General features: G+C 37.9%; 1 protein-coding gene across 2 annotated transcripts in view; it reads left to right on the top strand.

The window, feature by feature from the left end:
* Positions 1-23,649, top strand: part of RAP2A (RAP2A, member of RAS oncogene family) — a 33,187-nt gene extending 9,538 nt beyond the window's left edge. For both annotated transcript variants that reach the window (XM_027645097.1, XM_027645107.1), the window contains one exon: positions 19,599-23,649. In XM_027645097.1, coding sequence (XP_027500898.1) covers positions 19,599-19,836 — 238 coding nt within the window. In that variant the 3' untranslated portion in view covers positions 19,837-23,649. The remainder of the gene's footprint in view (positions 1-19,598) is intronic.
* Positions 23,650-23,982: the final 333 nt, after the last annotated feature.

The raw sequence follows: 23,982 nt of genomic DNA, 5'->3' as shown, positions 1-23,982 counted from the left end.
GACATCTTTTTAACTGATGTACAAAATGTTACTTGAAACATTTTGTAAATGTGCAAATAATTAGAATGCTTTTCTCTTTTTCAAAGCCATGAGCTTTATTAGACCTAAGTCTTTCAAGAATTTGTTTTCTTCTGAATTTTCCTTACCATGTTTTTAATTTCATTTACAAATTTTAGAAACTCCTTGATTTTTGTTAGAACAAAACAGTGAATACAAAATGTTGGGGTTTTGTACCATTTTCCCCAGAATTTATGAAAGAGTGGGGAAAAAAATCTGGTTTTTATTCACCCACCTCTGTATTTAATGATACAGAATTCTGAATGTGTGTATTTTTTTGAACTACGTGACAGCACTCCTTATTTATATACTGCTACTGGTACATACCTGTTTTTAAGAAGGTATGTTTTCAGTGTGTGGGTTACTTTCTACTGCCAAAAGGACTTGATGTATTAATGGCTTTTCCTGGTAGTAGTCTTCTATATCCAGGTTCAGAATTTGACCCCCTTCTACTGTAATAATTCTGCTGAAGGCCGGTCACACAGTGGTGTTTTAGTTTTTTGGGGGGTGGGGGTGTTAACTTCAGGAATACAATTTCTTTTTTTGAAAATGATTTGGAGGTCAGAAGATAATCATGTTGAACTATTTCTTCTGGAGCATTTTATCAGATGCCTTTCATACCCCTCCAACCCCTCCACCCTCACAAAGGAAAAATCTAACTGCTCTGAGTGTTTCTCAGTCTCTGATCAAATCCAGGCTCCCCATCTTGCTGCTTAAAGAAGGCATTTGCTCTGTTAGTCTCAGATGCAGTTAGATTCTTAGTAGCTGACATGCAGGTTACTCCCTACAATGCCTGTAAGACAGAAGAATGACTCACATTCTGCAGGGTTAATGCTACAATCCACTATCGAAATTCAAGCAATAATGTGGAATGAATTATCCCATTGCTTTTGTCCATTTGGGTGTGGTGTTAGGGTTGGGGGAAATGGAATGGGGGATTGTGATTGTGGTACCATGTTAATCCGTGTGATTTTCTTGGGTTCTTTAACAGATAACCTCCTCAGTAAGCAGTGAAGGTTTTGGGGGTAGGAAAGGTTGGTTTTGGTTTTGTACCAAGTGTGCAGGATGCAGGCAGACAATCCTGGCATCGATCTTCCAGTGCTCTGGAAGAGATGCCTTTTTTTAATTTTTTTTTTTTTGCCTCAATGCCAGCCTTCTCTTTTCTTGCATTTCATTGACAAATAAATGAGGAATGAGTCTTGCAAAATAGCTTAGTGTTTCTTTTCTGTATTATTACTTTAGGAATCTGCTTTGCTTTGAGGGGTGTTTTCCTGTTACAGCAAACTACTCGAAAAATCAACTTGTATGCAGAATCTCTACTCTTGAGACACAGGCCCACTCATTGGTCAAAACACTTAAATTCTGAAAGAATGGGAGAAAAATGCAAGTCAGTATGTCATCGTGGAGCAACATCTGATCTTTCCTGAAATATTGTGGTCACGTGGACTAGGGAAGTCTTCTGGTGACCACTAACTGTATGGAATATCTATTTTGCATTTTTGCAGTGACTTCTTAATCTAAAGTGAATAAGCAGTTCTGAGAAATCACCAGGTTTCAATCCCTGATATCTTTCTTCAGCTTGTACATCTGATCTTTTCCTGTTGCTCCCCTGGGATTTGTGAATTTGCTTTCATGTACTTGTATGTACCTTCATAGTGGCTTATCTTCAACAGGAAGATTGAAGAGTATTTTCTCAACCTCACTTGTAGCTTAGTGGTTAGAACAGTCTGCTGGAAAAAGCAGATGTGAAACTCCTATGACCAAAGAAGTTGTATGGTGCAGGTCTATCACCTCAGTGATCAGGGCTGTAGTTGCTGTACTGCTACATTAAATGTGAGAAACAGCATTTGCCACTATTTGCTTTTATTCTCATGGCTTTCTGTGGAAGTGATATCTGTTCTGTTTTTGTTGAGTATCTTACTGTTGTTGTGTTAGTAGACTCATGGAACAGTGTTTGGTGAATTAGGCCTCTCGAGGGACTTGGCTGCTTCCATGCCTCATCTGTAAGTCCCCAGAGAGCTTAGGTGTGTTTTGGTTCCAGTAGATGGCTCAGCTGGGCTTGCACAGCTGTAGGCCGTCAGACTGCTTGCTACCTTGTTTTGACAAAAAAGCTTCAAGTGGGTGCAGACTTCCAAGAATTTAAGTGGGTAGGTAAGAAATTTCATGGGCCTCTAAATTATTCTGGAGTCCCAGTATATTTAGCTGCCTCAGTTTTGCTTTCAGACCCAGAAATATTTGTCATCAAAAATGAATTTTTCTCTTTACTTCCTGTTTCTTCACATCAGTTTCATTCTGTATATTTTGAGCAGTGAATTTCTGAATGTCTTTGTATGGATCTTGTTAGTACAGAATATTGAGTAGACCACAGACTTGATGATCAGGTCATCCACAGCATGAGCTTATAACAATTCTTGTACTTCAGATAGCTTCCTTCTCTAAAAAAAGAGTTCTATGCACACATTATATTACTGATTGTAACATTTAATTGGAGTAGAATCTGCTTAGGTGGCTATCCTTATACAAATAGCTGTCTGAGGGATGGCAGACTCTTTCCTAGGAAGAACCTGGAGGAGCAGATGATATCAAGATAGCCTGTTGAGAGTCCATGTAGTTTTAAACATTTTTTAATTGATTGAACAATCAATTAATCTATTTTTTAATAGATTGAACAAAGAGTTCCATGTTAAATATCAAACAGGAAGAAACTTTGAGTAGTTTTCCTTCATAGGCATCTCTTCTGTCTGTCATTAGTTTGGTTGTCTGCAGCCTCACTTAACATTAGATGCTGCAGATGCTCAGCAGTCTATTTTCATACCATCTGTTTCTCCAGTAGCTGTTAGAGGTTGGCCATGTGAGAGAATCAATAGCCTTCTGCTCTTTGGCTCTCGATGTTCCAGAAAATTTAGGCATGGTGTCACATTCTAGAATTTCACTCCATTCAAATATTCCTAAATTTCATTCAAACTGTGGAGAAGCTAGGGTGCTGGTTGATGTGGTGTATTGGTGGCTATGTTTTGATGGGATTAGGGTCGAAAAATCCTCTCCTGCCTTTAAAGATAACATTATGGATCAGCTGATAATTTTGGACTGGATGACTGGATATCTAATGGTCTTGCCTGTAGTCAGGCACCATAGACAACATAGTTGTTCCATGTGGGATTGTGTAACCTCCGTTATTTACTGAAGTATCAGTCTTATGTAGCTGCTGCAAATTTCTGATTAGTCTGTTTACCATCCAACAGTTTTTAGTCAAGCGTCTTGTAACTCTTTTGAGTGCTCTCTGTAACCAGATTTCATAGCAACCAAAGTCAGATACTTGCCATCCATCAGATCAGTCTGACAACTGTTGGCAAGGAATGCTGTTCCTATTACCACTCTTGAGTACCAGTTTTTACTTAAAGGTCTGGCATTATTGTGGAAATGGTCCTGCTGCCACCAGGACCTTTGCCTCAGATTCTGCACTGACCACTTAATTGGAGAATTGCTGGACTTGTTCCTCATCTGTGCAAGGGTGGTTTTCAGAGACCATGGTGAGCAAATCCCATCCTTGGATAGCCTCCTGATGGACTGGAGCTACTGGTCTTTTAATCTTTTTGATTTACACTTTTGATTACATTTGTAATTGCCAAGAGCTCAACTACTGGGCAGCTGTAGTGGTTCGTAGACAGGATGCGTTATGTGAATGTTTACCCGGACTGCTTCGTCTTAATGCTTTTGTAACTCTTTGATTGAACAAATCCACATAATTCAGGTTTTAGCTACCAAAGTTTACAATGTAACTGTGTTCTGAAAGGGAAAAGAAAATATATGGAAAGCTAGAGTCAGGGTACTTGAACTTAAAAAGTCCAAATTGGTTTGGAACATGAAGAAAGAGGGAAGGAGGGTGGCATGTATTGCAGGGTTTACAGGTGAGTCCCTAAGCTTGATAGGGACACACTGAGAAGAAAAGAACAAAACCTCTGGTTACAAAGGTTTTGCCTCTGGGAAGAAATGCTACCTTGTAGACTTAACATGGGAAAGAAGAATGATTTTTTTGAAAAAGAATAAAGTTTTCTTTCTGTGGCTTCTCAAGAACTTGGTCGTTCAGTATGATTTGCTATTTATTGCAGAATAATGCTGTTTCTTTCTATATCTTGTTCTCATAAACAATATTTGGCAAAAAATATACAAAAAAGCGCATCCTTTATTTAAATGAGATGGGCATATTCAAGAAAGAAATCAAGTAACTTAGTGAATGTTGAATTCTCCTTCGGATGGTTTTTAGTCAGAAATAGTGATTGTCATCATGGTAGCTTCATCTACCAGAGAGGGACAATGGAAAGCTCAGTCTTGGATGAAAGCTGAGAAGGCACACCTTGGAAGTCCCTTATTACTTTAAAATTAAGCAATTGTATTGCCTGCCTAGCTGGGATAATTGGACTGGTAATTGAAGTCTACATTCTTCTCCCAGAGATGATCAAAACGCCTTCCTTTGAAAGACTTTCTGTCTGTCAGCAAGAAATGTGGTTAGATTAAAAGAACTGGGAACAGTCTGGGTTTCACACCCCCGCACATGCCTTCATATTAATTGGAATGGCCTTTCTGCATAGGATAACTTAATGTGGAAAAAATAATTAGTGGACTATTTTCAGGAAATTCTAGTTACCAATTAGTGATTCAATGAAGAAGGTGTAATGGACACTAGGGTGTGTGGTACCTTTAAACATAGTCTCTTTCTTAAAAGGAATTCAACTTTTTCAAATATTTTCTTACCATGATTACTGTTACTTTTGAGGGTTAAGTATACAAATTATCATCCTTTCTGTACCTAGAATGTGACAAGCAGACATGGAAATATTGAGGTAGTATTTTGTCTCTTAGAATAAAACAAATTACATAGTTTTTTAAAAATAAATTTTTGCTCAGAAAGAGAGGCAGCTAAAATGTACGTTCATATACACGAATATATCTATATATGTGCAGAGAGGGTTTTCAGTCTTTTAGCTTATGGGTTCAGGAGTCAGGATAAAAAAAAAAAAACAAAATACAGATTTTACCAGGTTCTGCAGTCATCTTCTATTCAAAATCATTTAAAATAGTCTTTGTCCACATGTGAAAATTTTGTCACCAAGTTACTTCTGAACAAGTTTGGTTAAACCAGTATAAATCCACCCGAATTGTTTCCTACCTAATTTAAGCAGTATTGAAATTGGTGTCCATAGGGGAATTCGCAACATTTTAAAGTTACTTAGGTTGGTCTGGCCTGTTGGTGTTTTCTCCCTCTGAAAAAAAAATTGTGTCAGTAAGAGACATAGCCTCTTGTTTCATTCTTTTTCCCTCTCTCTCACGCATGCACGCACGAGTTGCTCTTTCTGTCAGCCATCGAGGCCTGTCCTCTCCATGAATTCAGCTGAGTAACCATCTCTTTGGGTGACACAGGCCATCAGCCAGCACACAGCCATTGGCAAAATGCCAGTGTGGAGGCGCTCCAGTGCCCAAGGGATGCTGAGAGCCCAGAGCCTTAGGCTCTGACCCTGGTGCACCCACACGGCTGCTGACACAGCTTTGGCACCGGCCAAAGCAGCCAAGTGCCTAAATCCCCAGAGGTGCAGCAGCCTGGTGATGGAGTCTCAGAGGCTGACCTTGCTGGTGCAGGCACAGCCTGATAGCTGATGGTGTTAACGTCTACAGGATAAAACAGTCTCCAGGGTTGACTGAGTGCCACAAAGTGTCTTCATGAACAACAAAATGGCTGTCAGGCAGGTTAGTAAAGGTCTTCTGGGAAAAGGGAGCTTTTTTTAACCTAGACTAGACCTGAGGAAATTAACGTTTATACAGTAGTTAAAATATAAATAGCTCGACATCTGATATGATGAGTATATCTGAGCTCCTCATTCTACCTGGCTTCGTTTTGGTATTTAATCCAGTGTTAGATTTGAGATATACATACACACATGTAAGGAAAAGTAAAATGTTTAGATTTTACTGTTTTACTAGGTATCCTGTATTTACTGTCATTTTATAAACAAGTTCTTACTCAGAAAATTCTGGTTATTAGAATGTATCCACAACACTGATTTAGAATGAAATCGTCTTGTTTTTCTCTAATTGGTACCTGTCCTATTGTAGGAAGAATGAAAAAGCTCCTAAGAAAATGATTTCTGGAGTTTATGTTCAACACAGAAGAGAGGTTATAAGTAAATTATTCTTTATATTTGCCACACAGAGGTAGTATGCTGGGAGGCGGTATTTTATATTTGAAGATGAACCAAAATTTCTTCTAATAAGAACAAACAAGTAACAAATCAAACAACCAAATAAATCCAAACATGACTTCTGAAGCCCTTATTTCAGTCTATTCATCTTCAGATGTGGAAAGAGTTTCACTTAACAAGCTGATGTACTCTTTTTGAATTAACTTTCTAGAATTAGAAAGTTGAGTTGTTAAAGATGAAGGCGACTTCTTATACCTGTGGAGAAGAAAACCTTCTTAGTGCTCTGTTTATTCAAACATTCCAATTATTTATACCAGGCACAGAGTAATTAGATAAATTATTCTGTAAGATAAGGACCACCAACTTTCTGAAGTCAAGAATGTTTTTCTTTCTCAAGTTGAAAATCAAATGTTCTGGGAGAAACTCAGGAGGAGTGAGCATTATCTAAAGCCTTCTTGTAGTATGTTTTTAATATGTAGTTACAGAATCACAGAATATACCAAGTTGGAAGGGACTCAGAAGGATCATCGAGTCTAACCCCTGGCCCTGCACAGGACCATCCCCGAGTCACACTATCTGCCTGAGAGTACCATCCAAACACTTCTTGAACTCTGTCAGGCTTGGTGCTGTGACACTTTCCTGGGAAGCCTATTCCAGTGCCCAGCCATGCTCTGGGTGAAGAACCTCTTTCTAATATCCAACCTAAACCTCCCCTGACACAACTTCAGGCTGCTCCCTTGGGTCCTGTCACTAGTCACCACAGAGAAGAGATCAGTACCTGCCCCTCCTCTTCCCCTCACAAGGAAGTTGTAACTGCAATGAGCTCTCCCCTCAGTCTCTTCTTCTCCAGGCTCAACAGACCAAGTGCCCTCAGCTGCTCCTCACAAGGCTTCCCCTCAAGGCCCTTCACCATCTTCATTGCCCTCCTTTGGACACTCTCTAAGAACTTAATATCTTTCTTTTATTGCAGTGCCCAAAACTACACACAATATTCAAGTGAGGCTGCACCAGTGCAGAGCAGGACAATCCCCTCCCTTGACTGGCTGGCAACACTTTGCCTGATACCCCCCAGGACACAGTTGACCCTCCTGGCTGCCAGGGCACTGCTGTCTTATATTCAACTTGCCTTCAACCAGGACCCGTAGGTCCCTTTCCGTGGCACTGCTTTCCAGCATCTCATTCCCCAGTCTGTACAAACATCCGGGGTTGCCCCATCCCAGGTGCAGAATCCTGCACTTTCCCTTGTTGAACTTCATATGATTGGTGATTGCCCAGTCCTCTGATTTGTTAAGGTCTCTCTGCAGGGCCTCCCTGCCTTTGAGGAGTCAACAGCTCCTCCCAGTTTTGTCATCTGCAAATTTGCTTAGTATCCCTTCCAGTCCTGTGTCCAAGTCGTTTATGAAGATGTTGAAGAACACAGGGCCTACGATGGAGCCCTGTGGAACCCCACTAGTGACAGGTCACCAGTCTGACATTGCCCCATTCACTATTACCCTCTGTGCTCGACCCACGAGCCAATTGCTCACACCCACGTGATATGTTTATCCAACTGTGGGCTGAACATTTTGTCCAGAAGGACAGTGAGGGGGCTTTCAGAGCATCTGCTAATGATGCTAGTCAAGGCCTTTGGATTCACATCTGTTTTTTCTTTGTTGGTGACAATTTTTATTTTGGTAGAAGAGGGCTTGATTATAGTCAAAAGGATTTGAAATCAGAATACTATTTCTGAAGTAAAAGAGAAAATTATAGCATTTATACTATTTTCTCCTAAATTGGTTCACTGTATCAGTGTGGTCACTTGCTTAGTAAAATAGTCCATCCTCTGAAAAATACCTAGAGCTGTAACCTAATTACTGTGAGGCAAATCTGTCTCAACAGAGAATTTTTTGCAAAGTTTTGTTATATGCATTGTAGGATGTTTTTATTAGCTTGAAGGACACTAAGCTGTATTCTTGTTTAGTTTCTAGGGCAACAAAGAAGTCTGCTTCGAATATGAGTTCTTTCCAGGCTATGCAATATCATATAAATTCTGGTATCTACCTGCCTTACATTCTACATGGGGACTGATGAAAGAGCAGAAATTTAGGCTAGGTTGTTTGCCTCTTAGTCTCATTATTTTTGTTTTAGTTTTTCTTAAGTTTTAGTTACCTGAAGCTAGGTTCAGTGGAAAAGGTCAAATTCTTTAAAAAACAAATAAATAAAAGCCACTATGGAAATGCAGTTTATATCCATACATTAAGCTTGATTCTGCAGACCAGATAATGGCAGTCAAATTGTCAGAGGTGAATTTTTTGATCTAGGCTTGCATTTGTTTTCAGAGGCCAGATCTGGGTAGTGCTGGAAGTCAGGAGCACAGACTTCTTGAGGTAAGAAGGTTCTTAGCTTGACATGAAGTAGAAACTGGTTTTTTCTGTGTGGTTCTGATTGGACAGCATGACACAGTCGTTCCTGAACTCTAATCCTTTGGAAGCAGGTGATGCTACTAAGAAGGTTTTGAATTAATTGTTAGGCCTATTCTTGAAGACTGTAAAAGTGTAATTTTAATGAGCTAGAGAAAATCCTATTAGAATAGTTTAAACAAGTTTTGCAGTGGAATTTTTATCAGTGATTATAAATTGGTTAAAGTAATATAAGAGTGTGTTGGCTTTGAAGACTACAGGACTGTAGTCTTCTGGCCCTTTTAAAAAGCATATGCAATTGGCTAGTTTTACTAACCAAAGTTTTTACTATACTAAAAAGGTTTGCTTTCTATAGTTTAAACAAACAAGAATAAAGAGTTTGAAGTTGTCATTAACTTATGCTTGAGCTTTAGTTAATTCTGTAAAATCTGGTTAGTTCACTTTGCTTTCAAAATTCTAAGATATATGTCTATCTTGAGGTCTGTAAGTATGATTATCGCTTCCTCTACATAAACCAATAGCTATAAATATTTATATAACTTTGGCATTTGTTTCTCAGCCCATTTTCTACGTAAACAAACCTTATGCAACTCAGTTGTCTGCTTCTGTCATCTTCCTCCATTACCTGCCAGTAAGTTTTGAGGTCTATAACAAAGTTGAACTAAATTTAACATGAGGACAAGTTCCCAAAGAGATAGTGGAAGGCCTGTCCTTGGAAGTTTTCAAGACTGAACTGTGCATGGCCCTGAGCAAGCTGGTTGAGATCTGGTTGGTCTTGCTCTGAGGAGTGGGTGGAACTGGAGACCTCCCAAGGTCCCTTCCTGCCTGGTTCAATATCTGGAATGAATTAGAACTCTAAATAATGATTAAACTCTGTCAGAATTATTGGTGGGAAAGACATGCTGTCAGTGTTCTAGTTGTGGAAGAAACTGGCACATGCTTAACCCTAATTATGGACTGCAGAATGGTGAGGGGAAGAATTGTAGGCAGAAGATAAAACTAGAGCTTTAGATAGAAGCATTGATAGACTCTACAAGAAACTAGGTCTACCATTGTTTTCATAAATTACTTTACAGACTCTGCTTTATAAAAAGGCTGGATGCTGTTTCAGTTTTTTTCAAATGGAATATTAACAACATCTAATCTGAAGGATTTTTCTTTAACCCAGCTACAGACATAAAATTTGATATATCTGAATTGGTACAAATCTGTTCGGTCACTTTCTTTCTCTTCCCCCACCTTTGTCAATGCTTGCTTCTACAGGAAGTTTACAGCGTATTTTAAAATATTACAGTAGTTCATCTAAGCATTTGCATGTCAAGAGAGATGCTTGTGAGAGAAATTTCTTGTGACAAAGCATGTATTGATAGATAAATGGTAATGCATGTTAGGGTGACTGTTAAGTTTTTTTGAACACAACAATGTAATAATTCAAAACTATGAAACAATTAGAATCCATAGATTTGTATGATGTGCAAGAGGCTTACATTGCTTTTAATAGGTATCTACATTTTTCATTGCCTTTGTAAGGGGACCTATTCAGTCCCACAATCACCAGAGTAGGCAGGCTTTGACCTTGTAGAAGTTTTGTACAGAAAAGTGAGGAGGAGGAGAAATCCCTCAATGACAGCATATGTTTTAAGATATTGTGAGCCTTTGCAGTTTCTGGTCAAGCCAGCGGTGTTGAAGTGAGGTAACAACCTCGACTTTGTCCCCCAAGCTGGTGTCCTTGTTTCAAGGCACAGCTTATCCAATAGCTTTATTCTTTCTACTGACAGGCTTATGTTGGCACACAATCTGCCCTAACATATCTGTTCTCAATACTTGCAAGTAGAACCCAAAGTTTTGTGGTGTTACATAGCATATTGCTGAGAATAGCTGGGATACAAGATCCTTTTTCACTCGAAGAAAAAGCAAAACTGCTAATGCATCCTTCAAGAAGTTCAGGTTGCTCCATCACTAAGGATGGAAGAACTCAGAAGTGTTTATGTACCATCAGAGGTTAAAGCTGACAACTGTTCTCTTCAGATGGAGAGTGGAGCTACAGAGTTCAAGGGACTTGCTAGAAATTGCACAGGATGTCTGTAACAGGGTGTCAAATTGAACCCGTGTCTCTTAAGTCACATGTCAGCACTCCTCTTGCTTGATGTTTAAAGTGTTTTCTGTAAGATATCAGAGGATAAAATTAAATTATAAGTGGTTGCGTCTGAAAAAAATGGTCATTTAAAGGGACTGTCCTTAAGATTTCAAAATACAAATAGAAGATAGATGGTAGTCTCTTTAATTTTAGAGTCCTCCATATGTTGTACATTTGGTACGTACTGAAAGCTCATGCTCATTGTATTGGAGTAAACATTAGTATATTAGCATGGATATGGCCTAAAAATATTTAAGGTAAGAAAACTAATATGGTTATTAAGAATAATTTTCAATTATGGATGCAAAGTTTAAATACTGAAATGTGAAGCATAATTTTCAAGATGTTGAGCCATTCCTACAGCTAGTAGCAGCAATTTAAAAAAAAAGAAATTAGATGCTCAGCTTTAGTGTCTGGAAATTTTGAGCAAGAACTTTTTTACATGTAAGCAACTATAGCATGCCTCAGAATCTGTTCATAGTTTTCTTGACAAGGAGACTTCTTTCAATGCAAACTGAGTAGAGAGATTGTAGTTTAGTAAAATCAGTGTACCTGTGAGAATCTCAGATTTTTAGGACATTCTGATTTTCCTGTTGCTTTTAGAAATGAGAGAACTAGTCATGATGGAAAAAGTCAGGTAAAACCTTTGCCTTGTATGTTATTGCTTCTTAAGCTACACCAAAGAACAGAAAATTCCTATTTGAAAATTCTAGTGTTTCTGAGTTGCTAAATGTGGCAAGTATTTCAGGATTTCAAGAAGATGATGTTGATGCTCAGTTGTGTAAGACCAGAATTTTGATTGTCATAGAGAGGGAACTCAAGGATTAAAATCTTGTTTGGATATGCTCACAGCAAACCTGCTGCTAAGCAGGTAGATTTTATATATCCCTTAGAGTCTTTTCAGTCTTGATAATAGACTTCAGTGTTAGCTATGAATTTTAATGATAGATACTAGGGAGAAGCGTCCTGTTTAAGGTGAAAATTAACCTTGTTTGTGAAGGCTTTTGAGCATCTGAAGTGGCAGTAGATGAGAACTGCACCTACTTTTGTCATTGGCTCCTTGTTGTCATCCCCAGCACTCAGAGTGCTGTTTGCCTGTCACCTGTGCCAGAGCCGTACTTCCAGGGGAACTGATAGTGTCATGGGACATAGTTTAAACATTCATGGAGTTCTGCAAACTTAATGAGAAAACGTCTCCCTAACATCTTAATGATATGGAGTTCTTTTTAGGACTTTAGTGAATAGTGAACCCTTCTCTCATAGGACATGTTGCCAGGCCTTTGAATTTTCAGGTATTCTTACCATTTTACCTTTTGAGCTGGAGGCAGAGCTGAAAATAGACTGTATCTATAATGACTTGCAGAAGCAGACTGAAGAAGTTTATTGTTGTTCTAGTTTCCCTATAAAATCTTAGATGTGGAAAACCCTCTATAGATAAGAATTTCTCTCTGAAGTGATTGGAAATGACCTTGTAAAGTTCTTTCGTGTCCTTCATACAGAAATTATGTGCATCATTCTGTTGCCTCTGTTTCAGCAAGGGAATGTAGATTTACTAGATAGCCTTTGAGTATGTGTATTGTGTTGTACCATCCATAGTTCTTGTCCCTTGGAAGGTCTTATCTGTAAGCTGCCTAGAAACAATGTGTGCAAGTGCCTTGATTGAAAACTGCTAATTGTAGCAGTGGGGAAGCAAATATTTATAGTGCTTCATTGTGTTGGGGTTTGTTGTTGTTTCTTGGGTTTTTGCTTGAAAGAGAACTATTTACTCTAGTTTCTTACAAGTACAGTACCAAGGGTGAACCAAACTGCACTGGCTGAGACTTTTTCTAGACCTTAAAGCGAACTGGAAAGTGTAAGCCAACAACCACAGAAAAGCTGAGGTGATCATCTCCAGAAAGTTTCATATACAAGAATAAAGATAGTTTCTGAAGCTTCCTCAAAAGTGATATGGTGTGGTGTTATTTATTATTCTAATATTATCCTCCAGGTTGTTTTATGATTATTATTTAATTTGCTGTCCTATGAGTAAGTACAATTATTGTGACATTATACCCCAATCTATCCATCTGAAGAGTTGTTTTCCCAAAGGCTATGTAAGGAGTTCATGTCAAAGCCTAGAATAAAATGTTAGATTACAGTCCTGCAATTAGGTCATACACTGTTCTTTATAGCAATCTAATTCATGACTCAGCCACCTAATTGCAATGGGAATTCCAATAAACTCTTAAACATCTACTCATTTATAAAAATTATTTTGAGGCTAATTTTTTAGTTGCCAGTTGTTGCTTAAGAAATTAAATCATTACACAATATAGCTTACAAAACTAAATAATTAATGTAATTAATTAGTAAACTGAAATTACTTGTTTGCATCAGAATGGTGAGGGTTTTACAGCTGTTCTGTATGGACTTACCTGAGAAGCTGTAATAATTTTGGTTAGAGGGAAAAGTGCTCAAACTTTGCAGAAACATACTTATTTTTAGATTTGCCTATCTATCTCTGTCACATTCTGTACATGTATACAGGCATAGGCACATCTTCATTCATGTATATTTGCAGGAGTCCATGGAAACAGATATAGCTCTGCAGACTGAACCTCTAATGGTAACATTTTTTAAAGCTACAAGAATAGAAAGAATCAGGGTTTGGAAAAAATCAAATGTCTTCTCTGTCTGAATTTCTTAAGGCAAGGTAGTAATAATTTTAGAAGTATGTATATGTTTTTCTTGCTTCTTTGGTTCAAGAATTGGTAGCTTTCAATAAAGAGTTAAGCTTGTTTTCTCCTTGACAATTCTGTGGCATTGCTTCCTCTAATCCTGGCGTTTGAGAGGCTCAGAATTAGGCTGGGGAACACGGTGTGTATTTTTTTATCCTCTGTAGCTGATGTGAGTTTTAACTATTGTGAATTCTGCATTAAATACCAAGTAATTATGTGAAAGAGATAAGAAAAAGTCTTGATAGTTACACTTGGAATATGTTCTTCCTCTAGAAGAGGAAACTGCTAGTTCAAGTGATGAGATATTACTGCAGGCAATCAAAGTTTGCAAGTTATATTACGAAAGGATATTTAGTTATATATATGTGTGAATTTTTAAACAACCTAAGAGATTTAACTGTCATCTCTGATACTTTATTTTATGTTACCCAGAATTCTTTTGCGTTGTATTTTGGCAGGATTCATACCATAAATTTTTTATAAGTCTAGAATGAAGAATAATGATTTTTACTGACTTTCTGATGTTATTTGCATCATTGTAGCATCATTGTAATCACTAATATCTTTATCCCTTAAACTAATTTTCTTCTTGAAAAACTATCAGAAGTGCCAGAAATGCATTTTAAAAAAAAAAAAAGAGGAAGACACTCTGCATGTAGAAGGTGATAATGGTGGTTTAGTGGTGGAGACACCTTTTGATGATTAGGAATAGTTATTATGGATAGATACCTTTTGCATTTTAGTGATCCCAGTTTTTATTATATAAAGCTGTAATCATACATCTTTCCAAAAACTTCAACAGGACTTAAGCTACTTATAAGAAATAGTCTGTAAGAATATATGGTATTCTCTTAGGTTGTTTTTATTATGCAGAATGTTTTTGCATTAGGTTGAACATATTTGGATCTGGTATAAAGCTTTGGAAAAAATTCTAGAAAAGATACAATGCTTCCAGAATGTGAAATTAGAAAGCAGGAACCTGTTTAAACTTTTTAACATCATCTATACTGACTAGTACACCATGCTTCGTGCACACACACACATACATATATTGGATACTGGGCAATCTCTAGCACTGTCTAAGGCAATCAGATCAGTTTATTAGCCTTGGTGTGTGTTTTGGAGTTTTTTTAATTCCTGTTCTTTTAGTCTTCATTGTCTTTGTTTTTGTCTTTATCCTATGACAACTCTAGCCAGAAATCTGATAAGTACCTTATAAAAGATATTCAGATGTGATGTTAGGTACTGCCTGTGTTTTTCTCTTTCTGAGTATGATTGGAGGTAGAAAAAATGGGAGGTAAAAATCTCTGAAGATCATTTATATACTGTTCATCTTAAAGCTTCCTAAATATTTTAAGCTGTTATTCAAAGTGTACGGACTAATCTAAACAGAAATGTGGATGATGTGTATGCTGTGTGAGATAAGATAAAATATAGAAACTATTTATTGCTATGTGGCATGTAAGGCTATGTGATCAGTAGTGCATAGCTGTGTATTTATTGATTTCATGTGGCTATGGTGCCCATCCGCAGGAAAACAGAGGGATTTACTGTGGCCTGTTGGTCTCAGATGCTCATTAAAGATGGATAATGGAGTGGCTTTTAGCATTGAATAGTTATCTCAGACTGAGAAATACATTCTGATTGTCTTTTATGGAGCAATGTACCTTGCTAGTAGTGATATCCTAGATATGATGGCATTTGACTCTGTACCAGTGTCTTTCATAGGGCTATAAATGACTACAGTCATGTTATCTCTTCAGGAGTCATCACTGTTCAGTATCATATTGGAGCAAAAGATAGTGAGATCATTTAAACAGGGTGAAGTGCCTTGTTCTTTAAATGTGTGCTGCAAACGTGTAATTGATCTTGCAAAAATTTGTTTCCGAAGAGGTCTTGAAAAGTCAAGCCTTCCCATAGTACATTTGAGTATTTCTTACAGGCTCTGCTATGATGTTTGCCCTAGAATACATACTGTGCTGCTCTGATACTGACAAAAGTGGCAGCAATTCTTTTTTTCAGGTGGCCCTCATGCTTTTCTTTAGGATTGATCAGTGCTGCTCAAAGCTTTTCAGCCATACTGAGAAAATGGGATTTTCCTGCTCCAGGAATAAGGAGCAGAACTGTTCCACTTTTCCATTGCCAAGAGGACAGGCAGGGGGATATCGGCTGCACCAGGAGGCAAAACCTCTGCCCAGCTCCCACCACAGTCTGAGCTGCCATCTCACAGATCCTGTGATGGGAGCAGAAGTCTGGCTTTTCAGGACTTCAGTATAGGTGGTGGGGTTTTAGCCTCTTTTGCTCTGCTAAAAGTATTTGTAATTAGGTTAGATCCTACTAGAATCCTTTGGAAGGATTTGTGAATTCCTGAGTTTGATTTCTGTGGTTGTACGAGAGGTTTCTGCATTACTGCTTGGGCATCACAAGGTGGCTCTTTTTTTTTTTTTTTTCCTTTGTAAAGAAGCTGTTTTCCTTTTGGGTCACTGAAATTCAACAGAGTGAAAAGCCTGTGAGGAAGAGATGTTCTTCTTCGCTTCAGATTTCATTAGAATCATGTAATTCCAGCATATCTGAGAAATCGCCCTTTTCCTTAGTGGGCCTGTGCTGTTGCACACCACCTCAGTGGTGCCTGTGTGGCATGGGGCAGTCAAAGCTCTTGTGAATAGGGAGTGGAGCCTCCTAATGCAGGCAGGAGTCACCTCTGTTGAGATCAGCAACTGTGGTAAGGAGAGCATTGAGCCAGGGAACTCACCCATACTTATCAGAAAAAAATAGCCTGGTATACTAAGGCAGGAAATTCTGACAGTGTTGGGAGGCAAAGCATGGAGACCTAGCCTGGACTTCAGAGCTTGTAGAGCTTGATTTAGTCAAGAGCTAGGTTTTCCATGAGGTGTTACCTGAACTGAAAAACTGGGAAGTACAGTCCACTTAGGGATTCTGAATGAAGACAGCCCTTCTGAATGAAGGGCTGGAACCATTACATGGAACCACATAGATTGTGTAAGACCTTCTAGTTCACCTATGGCACTGTCTAACGCACAGTCAGTTCATCATCATCTTGGTACTTGGAGAATATAATGCACAGATGTCTGATCTGACTCTCCCATACTCAGCTTGGGTCTGGCAGGATGTACTGAGCTGAAGCTCATAAGCCCATACTGGAGCTAGTCTTTTGCTCAGTATCCATGGATAGTTTTCCCATTATTTGCTATATTCTAGATACTGCTGTATTCTAGATTCTAGACACTGATTTTTCCATGTAGAAAGACAAATTGCATGACTCTTGATTGTGTATATAAATATTATATACAGGCATAAATATATATATATAAAAATATATATGACACACTATATGTATGTCACACTTTATATATATATATATATATATAAAATGTAAAGCTGACTACTCAAAATCTAGGTAGTACATGGAAGTATTCTGCAAGAGCAACTTTATTTTTGATAAGAACACATAATGAGAGTTTTGCAGAAACACTTTTCTTACACAATTTAATGTTGTAAAGTTATTGGTTATTGAACGAGTCTGAATTATAAAGTGAATAAAGCTATTGACTGTAGGTTCTCATTTTAGGTGGTGAAGGTAGGTAGCGAATATGGTAAATGCAAGAGGCAAAAGCAGGAAAAAGCAATACAGAAAATTGCTTCTGTCTGTTTCACCTAATAGTTCCTAGATGATCCTGTGCAAATAAATTAAATTAGGCTTTTCACATCTTTCCTGTCACCTCATCAGTTCTTGTTTCTGTTCTGCAATATGAAACTTCAGTGTCTCCACTGCTTCATTTCCCCGATGCTGAGTACTCATAGTATACAGACTCTCAGGTATTTAGTTGTCCAGCTTTTCTAGGGTTCCTAAACCTTTTTAAGCACTTGAATACTTCAGTGGAACTGGCTATAACTCTGCAACGTGTGTGTGTGTGTGTGTGTGTGTGTGTGTGCTTCCTCATATATTTCTCAATAAATTGGAGTGATCTCACAGAATTACAAGAGGTGATCTTGTGTTTTAATTCTGGTTCATCTGCTTCTTTACTGTGTGTTTCTCAAGTGGCTGCTTTGAATTTCTCAGTTTTACCAGGGGGAAGAATTGAGAAGATACAGAATGCAAGGACAAGCTAGTGAGGAGTGAGAGGAAGTGTGAGCTCCTCAGATAGCATGCAATGAAGTGAAGGTGTACCTGATTTCACTTTCACTGAAGGGGTTTTTGTGCTGTACAGCAAATGCAATAGGACACATACATCTGAACAATAAAGATAAGACAGTAATTCAATATTTCTTTTTATCTGTTGAATGCCATCCATCTTATGTAATTAAAGACTATGCTATCTTGTGTTTAAACGCGGGAGGACAGATTTCAAGATGCTTGTGTGTATTTTGGTACTTAATTAATGGCAGCTTAGCTCTTGCAAGGGTTCCAAAGGTATCATTGTGCTAAATACTGCATATCCACAGACTGAGAAATGGATTGTGTCTCTTCAGATGGTAAATGAACCCAGGATAAATGGTGAAAGTGAGGGGAATTCTCTGCGATTACTGACCACAGCCCTAGACTGTGGATTAAATTACATTCCCTTAGTTAGCAAAGAGGCATAAAAAAGTTTAGAATTTCAGCTGCATCTTATGACAGTTGGATGAAGTTTTGACACTGCTCTGGTGATGTAAGAGTTGCTGAGGTGGTTTGAGATGTAATTGCCCTTTTATCCTTTCTGACTCTGTGGGAGCCACAGTCCCTGCTGCTCAGCCTGTTCCAGTGCAGAGTCTTGACAGACAGGGAAACAAGTTGTTTCCCTCAACCAGCTGAGGCAGATGCACCAGCACTGCTCTACTGACTTGCCTGGGAGGCAAGGGGGACAGGTGGGAGGGATGAAGGAGGTGTAATGGGTGGCTTTAAGGATGGTGTCATCTTCAGCTGCTGCAGGTGTCCGCTATAACTTTTGTCTGTCCACAGCTCAGTCTTACTCAAGTGATTTGACTCAATGCAGTACTACTAAGCTAATATGAAGTAGAAAATCAGGTTTAAATTAAGAAGGAAGCATCTTGCTTCTCTTAGATCTTCGTCTGGTTTAAGTGCTAAAAGTCATAATTGGTTTTTCTCTCAGTCCTTGTTGCTTTCATGAGAAAACTTGTGTAATGGTATTTTGGAAATAGGCGCAGTGTTTTCTTCTCTCTTCTTTTCTCTATGGCAAATATGTAAATTTAAAATCTGATGGAATACTTAGCTAGTTTCATGTCTGAAGAAGGATTTATGCATGTGAGGAGAGGAAAAAAAAAAGACATTTTAATTTTTTAAAAAAATTTGGCAAGGATCACTTTACAAGGAGGTGCAAAGTAATGAGTTCCTTCATAGCTATAAGATCTGTTGTGCTTGTGCTGATTATGAAGCAGAACTGTGATAATATTGCATGGAACTTAATTCTTTTTTTTTCCAAATTGTTTAACTGGCATAATGATGTGAATACTGCAAGGGAGAGATATACATTCTGTATTGTCTAATACGTGGTTTTATATAACAGTACTTTTGTGTGTATACAGTACTTGAAGGGGACTACATTTCCTGAAATTTGGAATTAATTTACTGGCCCTTTGGTTTTCTCCCTTTTTATTGCCAATCAGAAAGTTCCATATGTATTGACCAAAGATAAATGTACCCTTGAAAGGAGAGTGATGCATCCTTGTCACAAACAGGAGATACAACATACCTGTTCATGGAAAAGGATGATGTAATATTGAAGGAAGGGTTTGACTTCCATCCTGTTCTTACACACTGTGATTACAAACATAGAAAATAATACTATATTCCTTATTTTTGTAGTGTGGAAGTATTCCTGGCAGGTTTCCTGGTGAGAAGGAAAATTCAGAGGAGAAAACATTTCATAGAACTCTTGAAGCTCTGAGGGGAAAGAGATGCGCAATGAATCTCTAGAATGTGAAATATGCATTTTTTTCAAATGTAAAATTTTAAGATCATCCAAATGTCTCTTTCCTGTTGGGTCTGTACTGTTTGCAAATAGATTTTTACTGTAAGAATGTTGCCATTTTTAAAAATATAATTATTGCTGTTGTTTCTGTTTTTAAATTTTAGGTATGAGAAGGTGCCAGTAATTCTGGTTGGTAATAAAGTGGACCTGGAAAGTGAGAGAGAAGTATCATTAAGTGAAGGCAGAGCCTTAGCTGAAGAATGGGGCTGCCCCTTTATGGAGACCTCTGCTAAAAGTAAAACAATGGTGGATGAGCTCTTTGCGGAAATTGTTAGACAAATGAACTATGCAGCACAGCCAGACAAAGATGATCCATGCTGTTCTGCATGTAATATACAATAGCACTAAAAATGACCTAACTTGGACTTAATTTGCAGAAATTTTGTAAGGTGGTAAAACTGTCTACTTCACTTCCTGGTTTGTGGGTCACTTGAAATACATCTGTAGTGAAGTAGCAACATTAACTCAGAGCTGAGCATTGGAAGTCAATCACTGACTCTGAATATAATTGGGTTAAATGACCACATCTCACCCGTTTTTTCCCTTTGAGCACCTGCAATTTTATGGCACAGTCAGTTGATCTACAGGGTCATTCCAGTCGAACATACATGTGTTGTTGTATCTGACAGCAACAATAGCAACTATTTCTGAAGAAGCTGGAAAACTTTTGGAAATGGGAAATGGAAGCAGTTGAGAGGATATCTCTGAAGACCGTTCACAACTAGCACAAGCGTGAAAAGGAGAGCCAAGTCTTTCGGTGTCTAACCGTGCTTCAAGACGTGTGCTATCACATGTGGCCAAGTTTTTTCAGTCAAGTATGTTGATTTCACCAGAACTTGTGACAGTGTTGGAGGAAAAGGCTACCAGAGACCCATATAGTTTGGATTTTTTTCAAAATCAATGCTATTATTTCTACACTTTATCCCACATCTTGAAATAGAAAACATTGAATCAGTGTGTGAAATGAGAGGCGAGATCTGGAAAAAAAAGATGGGTGAAGAAACAGTCTGGCATTGGAATGTTTTAAATCTTTCATTTTGCTGCTCAAAAATGGAGGTTCACTTCAGGTTTTGGTCTACAAAAAGCCAAACAAACCCTCTGTTTACAAAGCAGGAAGCATCTTTATTTTCACTTTACTGAACCAGGAGGAAGCAACTGTGATGAAAAAAAAATTGCTGAGCCTTACTAACAAGGAACACTTTAATAGATTAACTAGTACCATCTTGTAAGGAAAATTAAGCCATGTTTCATCCATATGTTCCCTTCTGCAGAAACCTCGTGGGACAGTATGAACATCCTGCATTTTTAAGTTTGTTAAAGACAACAGTTTTTCTTGCCTTTAAGGGCTACGTTCTCTGGTGTGATCCCAAACTAACCTTTGGAAATCCAGTTTGCTATTTGATAGCTTTAATGTTGAAAATTTAAATTGAATAACCATGTGAAATCATTTGGTTCAGAGGTGAAATAGTTACAGCTGTAATTCCTTAGGTGAGTGTGGAAATGGCTCTTTAATTGCCTGACACACTATTCAAAGGTTGCCCCAATTATTGGAGTGTTAAATGGTGGGAGCAAATATTTTATTTTGAAAGGATGCTCGAGCTCTGACTTGCTAGTTTCATAGCAGTGAAGTATTTATCATTTGCATGACTAATGGCACAGAAATACCTATTTCGAAGTCTTACAATCAAAGTATAGAAAAGTTTTCAATCGCAATGTTTAGATTTTAAATGCTGGAGAGATTGTCTTGAGCTGGATCTTCTATAGGTAAAATTGGCCATAAAAATACAGTCACTGAGCCTGTGGTCTAAATAACACCATGCGTTTATTAGTTTTCAATCTTGTGCAGTAACAGTGTAGTTCCTTGTGTTTAAATGAGTGAAATCAGGGGTGCTGGGGTGTGTGTGTGTGTGTGTGTGTGTGTTGAGTGTGTATGTGTGTGTGTATATGACCCTTAGAAATGCTGTAATTGGAGTTAGGTTCGAGAGTTTTGCCTCCATCTGCAGAACTTCCTAAAAGCCCTCTCATCTGCTACAAAGGACACTGGAGTACAAAAACTTTGCAGATTTTCATACATAAATATCCTTAACATTTTGAATTATAGTTCAGTGGATGATAACTAAAGGAAATAATATTAATGGAAGAGAACTGGCCAACTCTGCCCTTAATCTTTCAAGACGTTTCCACAACCAATGTATCAAAGGGCATTAGATGTCGCAAAACATTAAGCCTTACTAGAACATAAATGTAGCCCGTTTCCCATCTACCTTGCAGAGCTTTTGTTACTGTACTTTATTCTCTTAGGGAGATAGGCACACCATTTATTTCTGGCATCTGAATGCCCATTTTGGGTGCTCTGAATCGCCCTCCTAGAGGCACCTACCTCTTTCCATTCACTATATAGCAAACTTAGGCTTTTAACTTTGGTCCTCTGAGTCACACAACTTACATGCCTAAACTAGATGGTATGAATGTTCTCTTACCACCCCCCGTCTGCCAATTGTGTTAGCCACCATGCTTAATCAAGATGTGAGATGTTGGATTAATGATATTTCAATGTTTAAAGTAATCTAGATTGGGAAACAGTTTATTGAGCAGCACAACCTATCTGTAAAACAGCTTGTCAGTGTGAGATCCACAGCATAAGCACTCAAAAAACAAAACCCACAGAAAACAAACCAAAGCCAGACTTGAAACTGAGTTGGAAGTGCATGTTATGCAATGTTTAATACAGAGATGTTAAAAGTCTTACCTCACAGATTGTTCAACAGCCAAGAAAGTGGCATGAAGTATAGTATGAACAGCCTAATATGAAGTTCATAATTTAAAGCAGATAGGTTTTAAATATAAGAAAAATTGCACAGTAAATTTTTAACAGAAAATATTAAAGAAAATATCTCCCAGTCTCATTTCTTCATCACATTCTTACATTTTCAAAAGCATAGGCTATATGTAAGCTACCATGCAACTTGGCTGGGGGGGAGGAAAGCGTAAGTGTTGTTTTTCATTGTATAGTTCTGAGGAAGTAGTTATGCACTATTTGTATTTCCACTAATGTGAAGGTAGTGGAGCTTGAATCAATGACAGTTGCACTCAATAGATTTTTCAAATTATAGGGGGAGCAGAAAGGGAGGAAAGCGAGCCACGTGGTGGCTGTGTGGCCACTCTGCAGGATTCATTGGTCTTGGGTCACTGTTTCATTTGTACCCTGGTAGGATTATCAATTATAGTATTTGAAAGTTTCTTATAACATGCCTTAAAATATTATGATTTGTTCCAAAGACCCACTTTTCCTTTGGCTGTTCTTGTAGAACTTTGTACTTTTCTACAAAAACAGCATTTCTCCAGTTTTGTTGTTTTTTTTAAAAAAAAACCATAAGTTGCAACTTTTATTCTTTTAAGCTACGATAGTGAGAGCAACTGTTTCCTCTTTCCCTTAAAAATACACATAAAAACTAGTAAAAGCAAACAAACAAACCAGAATCAGATCAAGAGTATTAAAAATAATTTGCATTGGATTTTGTTTGTTTTTTCTGTTGTGTCTGTCCTTCTGCCCAGCCCTTCAGAATATGAAAAAAAAATTTGATGACATTTTCTGTTCTGGTTCTAGCCTCTCCCTAACCCCAGTGCTACAGTTGCCATTACTTTTCTGTGGGAAAACTACTGGTATTTGCTTTCCTGTATAGAATGTTGCCTAAAGATGTCAGCCATTTGGTTGGGGGGTTTTGTGCATGTTTGTTTTTAATTTTTTATTTTTTTTTATTACCAGTGTGCCCTCAAAGCACTGGTTAGGCTTTAATTGTGAAACTCCGCAACAAAAGCAAATGTTTGACAACTGCAGGAGGCTTTTATCTGCATTGTTGTGCATCTGTTAATTCTTGATCAGGGTTTGAAGAAAGACTGAAGTGGGTTCTGGAGTCAGACTTAATGCTGTTGATTTGGAGTTTCCTAGGGATGAATTAATGTATTTCGCAGTTAATTGTTGAGCTCTAATACAACTGGCAACTTAAAATGGGGCAACAGTTTGTTTTGTAATAATGTCAGTTGTTTAAACCTTGATGTTTCAAATAAAACAAGAATTGTACATAGAACTCAATGCAAACTCAGCAGTTGTATTTGGAGTTAAATTATTTTAACAAATAAATTTATTTAATGAAATCTCCCTTGCATTTTTTTTATTGTCCATTTTGATTTGATCAAAAAGTTCATCCAGGGCTGATGAGGGCTACCCACTGATTTGAAACAACACTGTCAATTATATTCAGTTCAGCTAAGTATTTCCTGCTAAAGTGCTCTTCTCATACAAATTAAATGGCAGTAAGTAAAAATCAAATATACTTTAGCTTTTATGGTTGGATGCATGTTGTGATTTATGAACTTGATAAAGAACAATAGCAATGCAGGCGGTTTTTTATTCACTTTTCTTAGAGGGATATAAGTTGACAACATTCAGTAAGACTCAGTATTTGATAAGATACAGCTCTTGCTATG

The sequence above is a fragment of the Corapipo altera genome, unplaced genomic scaffold, assembly GCF_003945725.1.
Source record: "Corapipo altera isolate COAL_440 unplaced genomic scaffold, ASM394572v1 0, whole genome shotgun sequence".
NCBI lineage: Eukaryota > Metazoa > Chordata > Aves > Passeriformes > Pipridae > Corapipo > Corapipo altera.
Note: the sequence above shows the minus strand (reverse complement) of the source record. Positions and strands in the feature narration are given on the sequence as shown.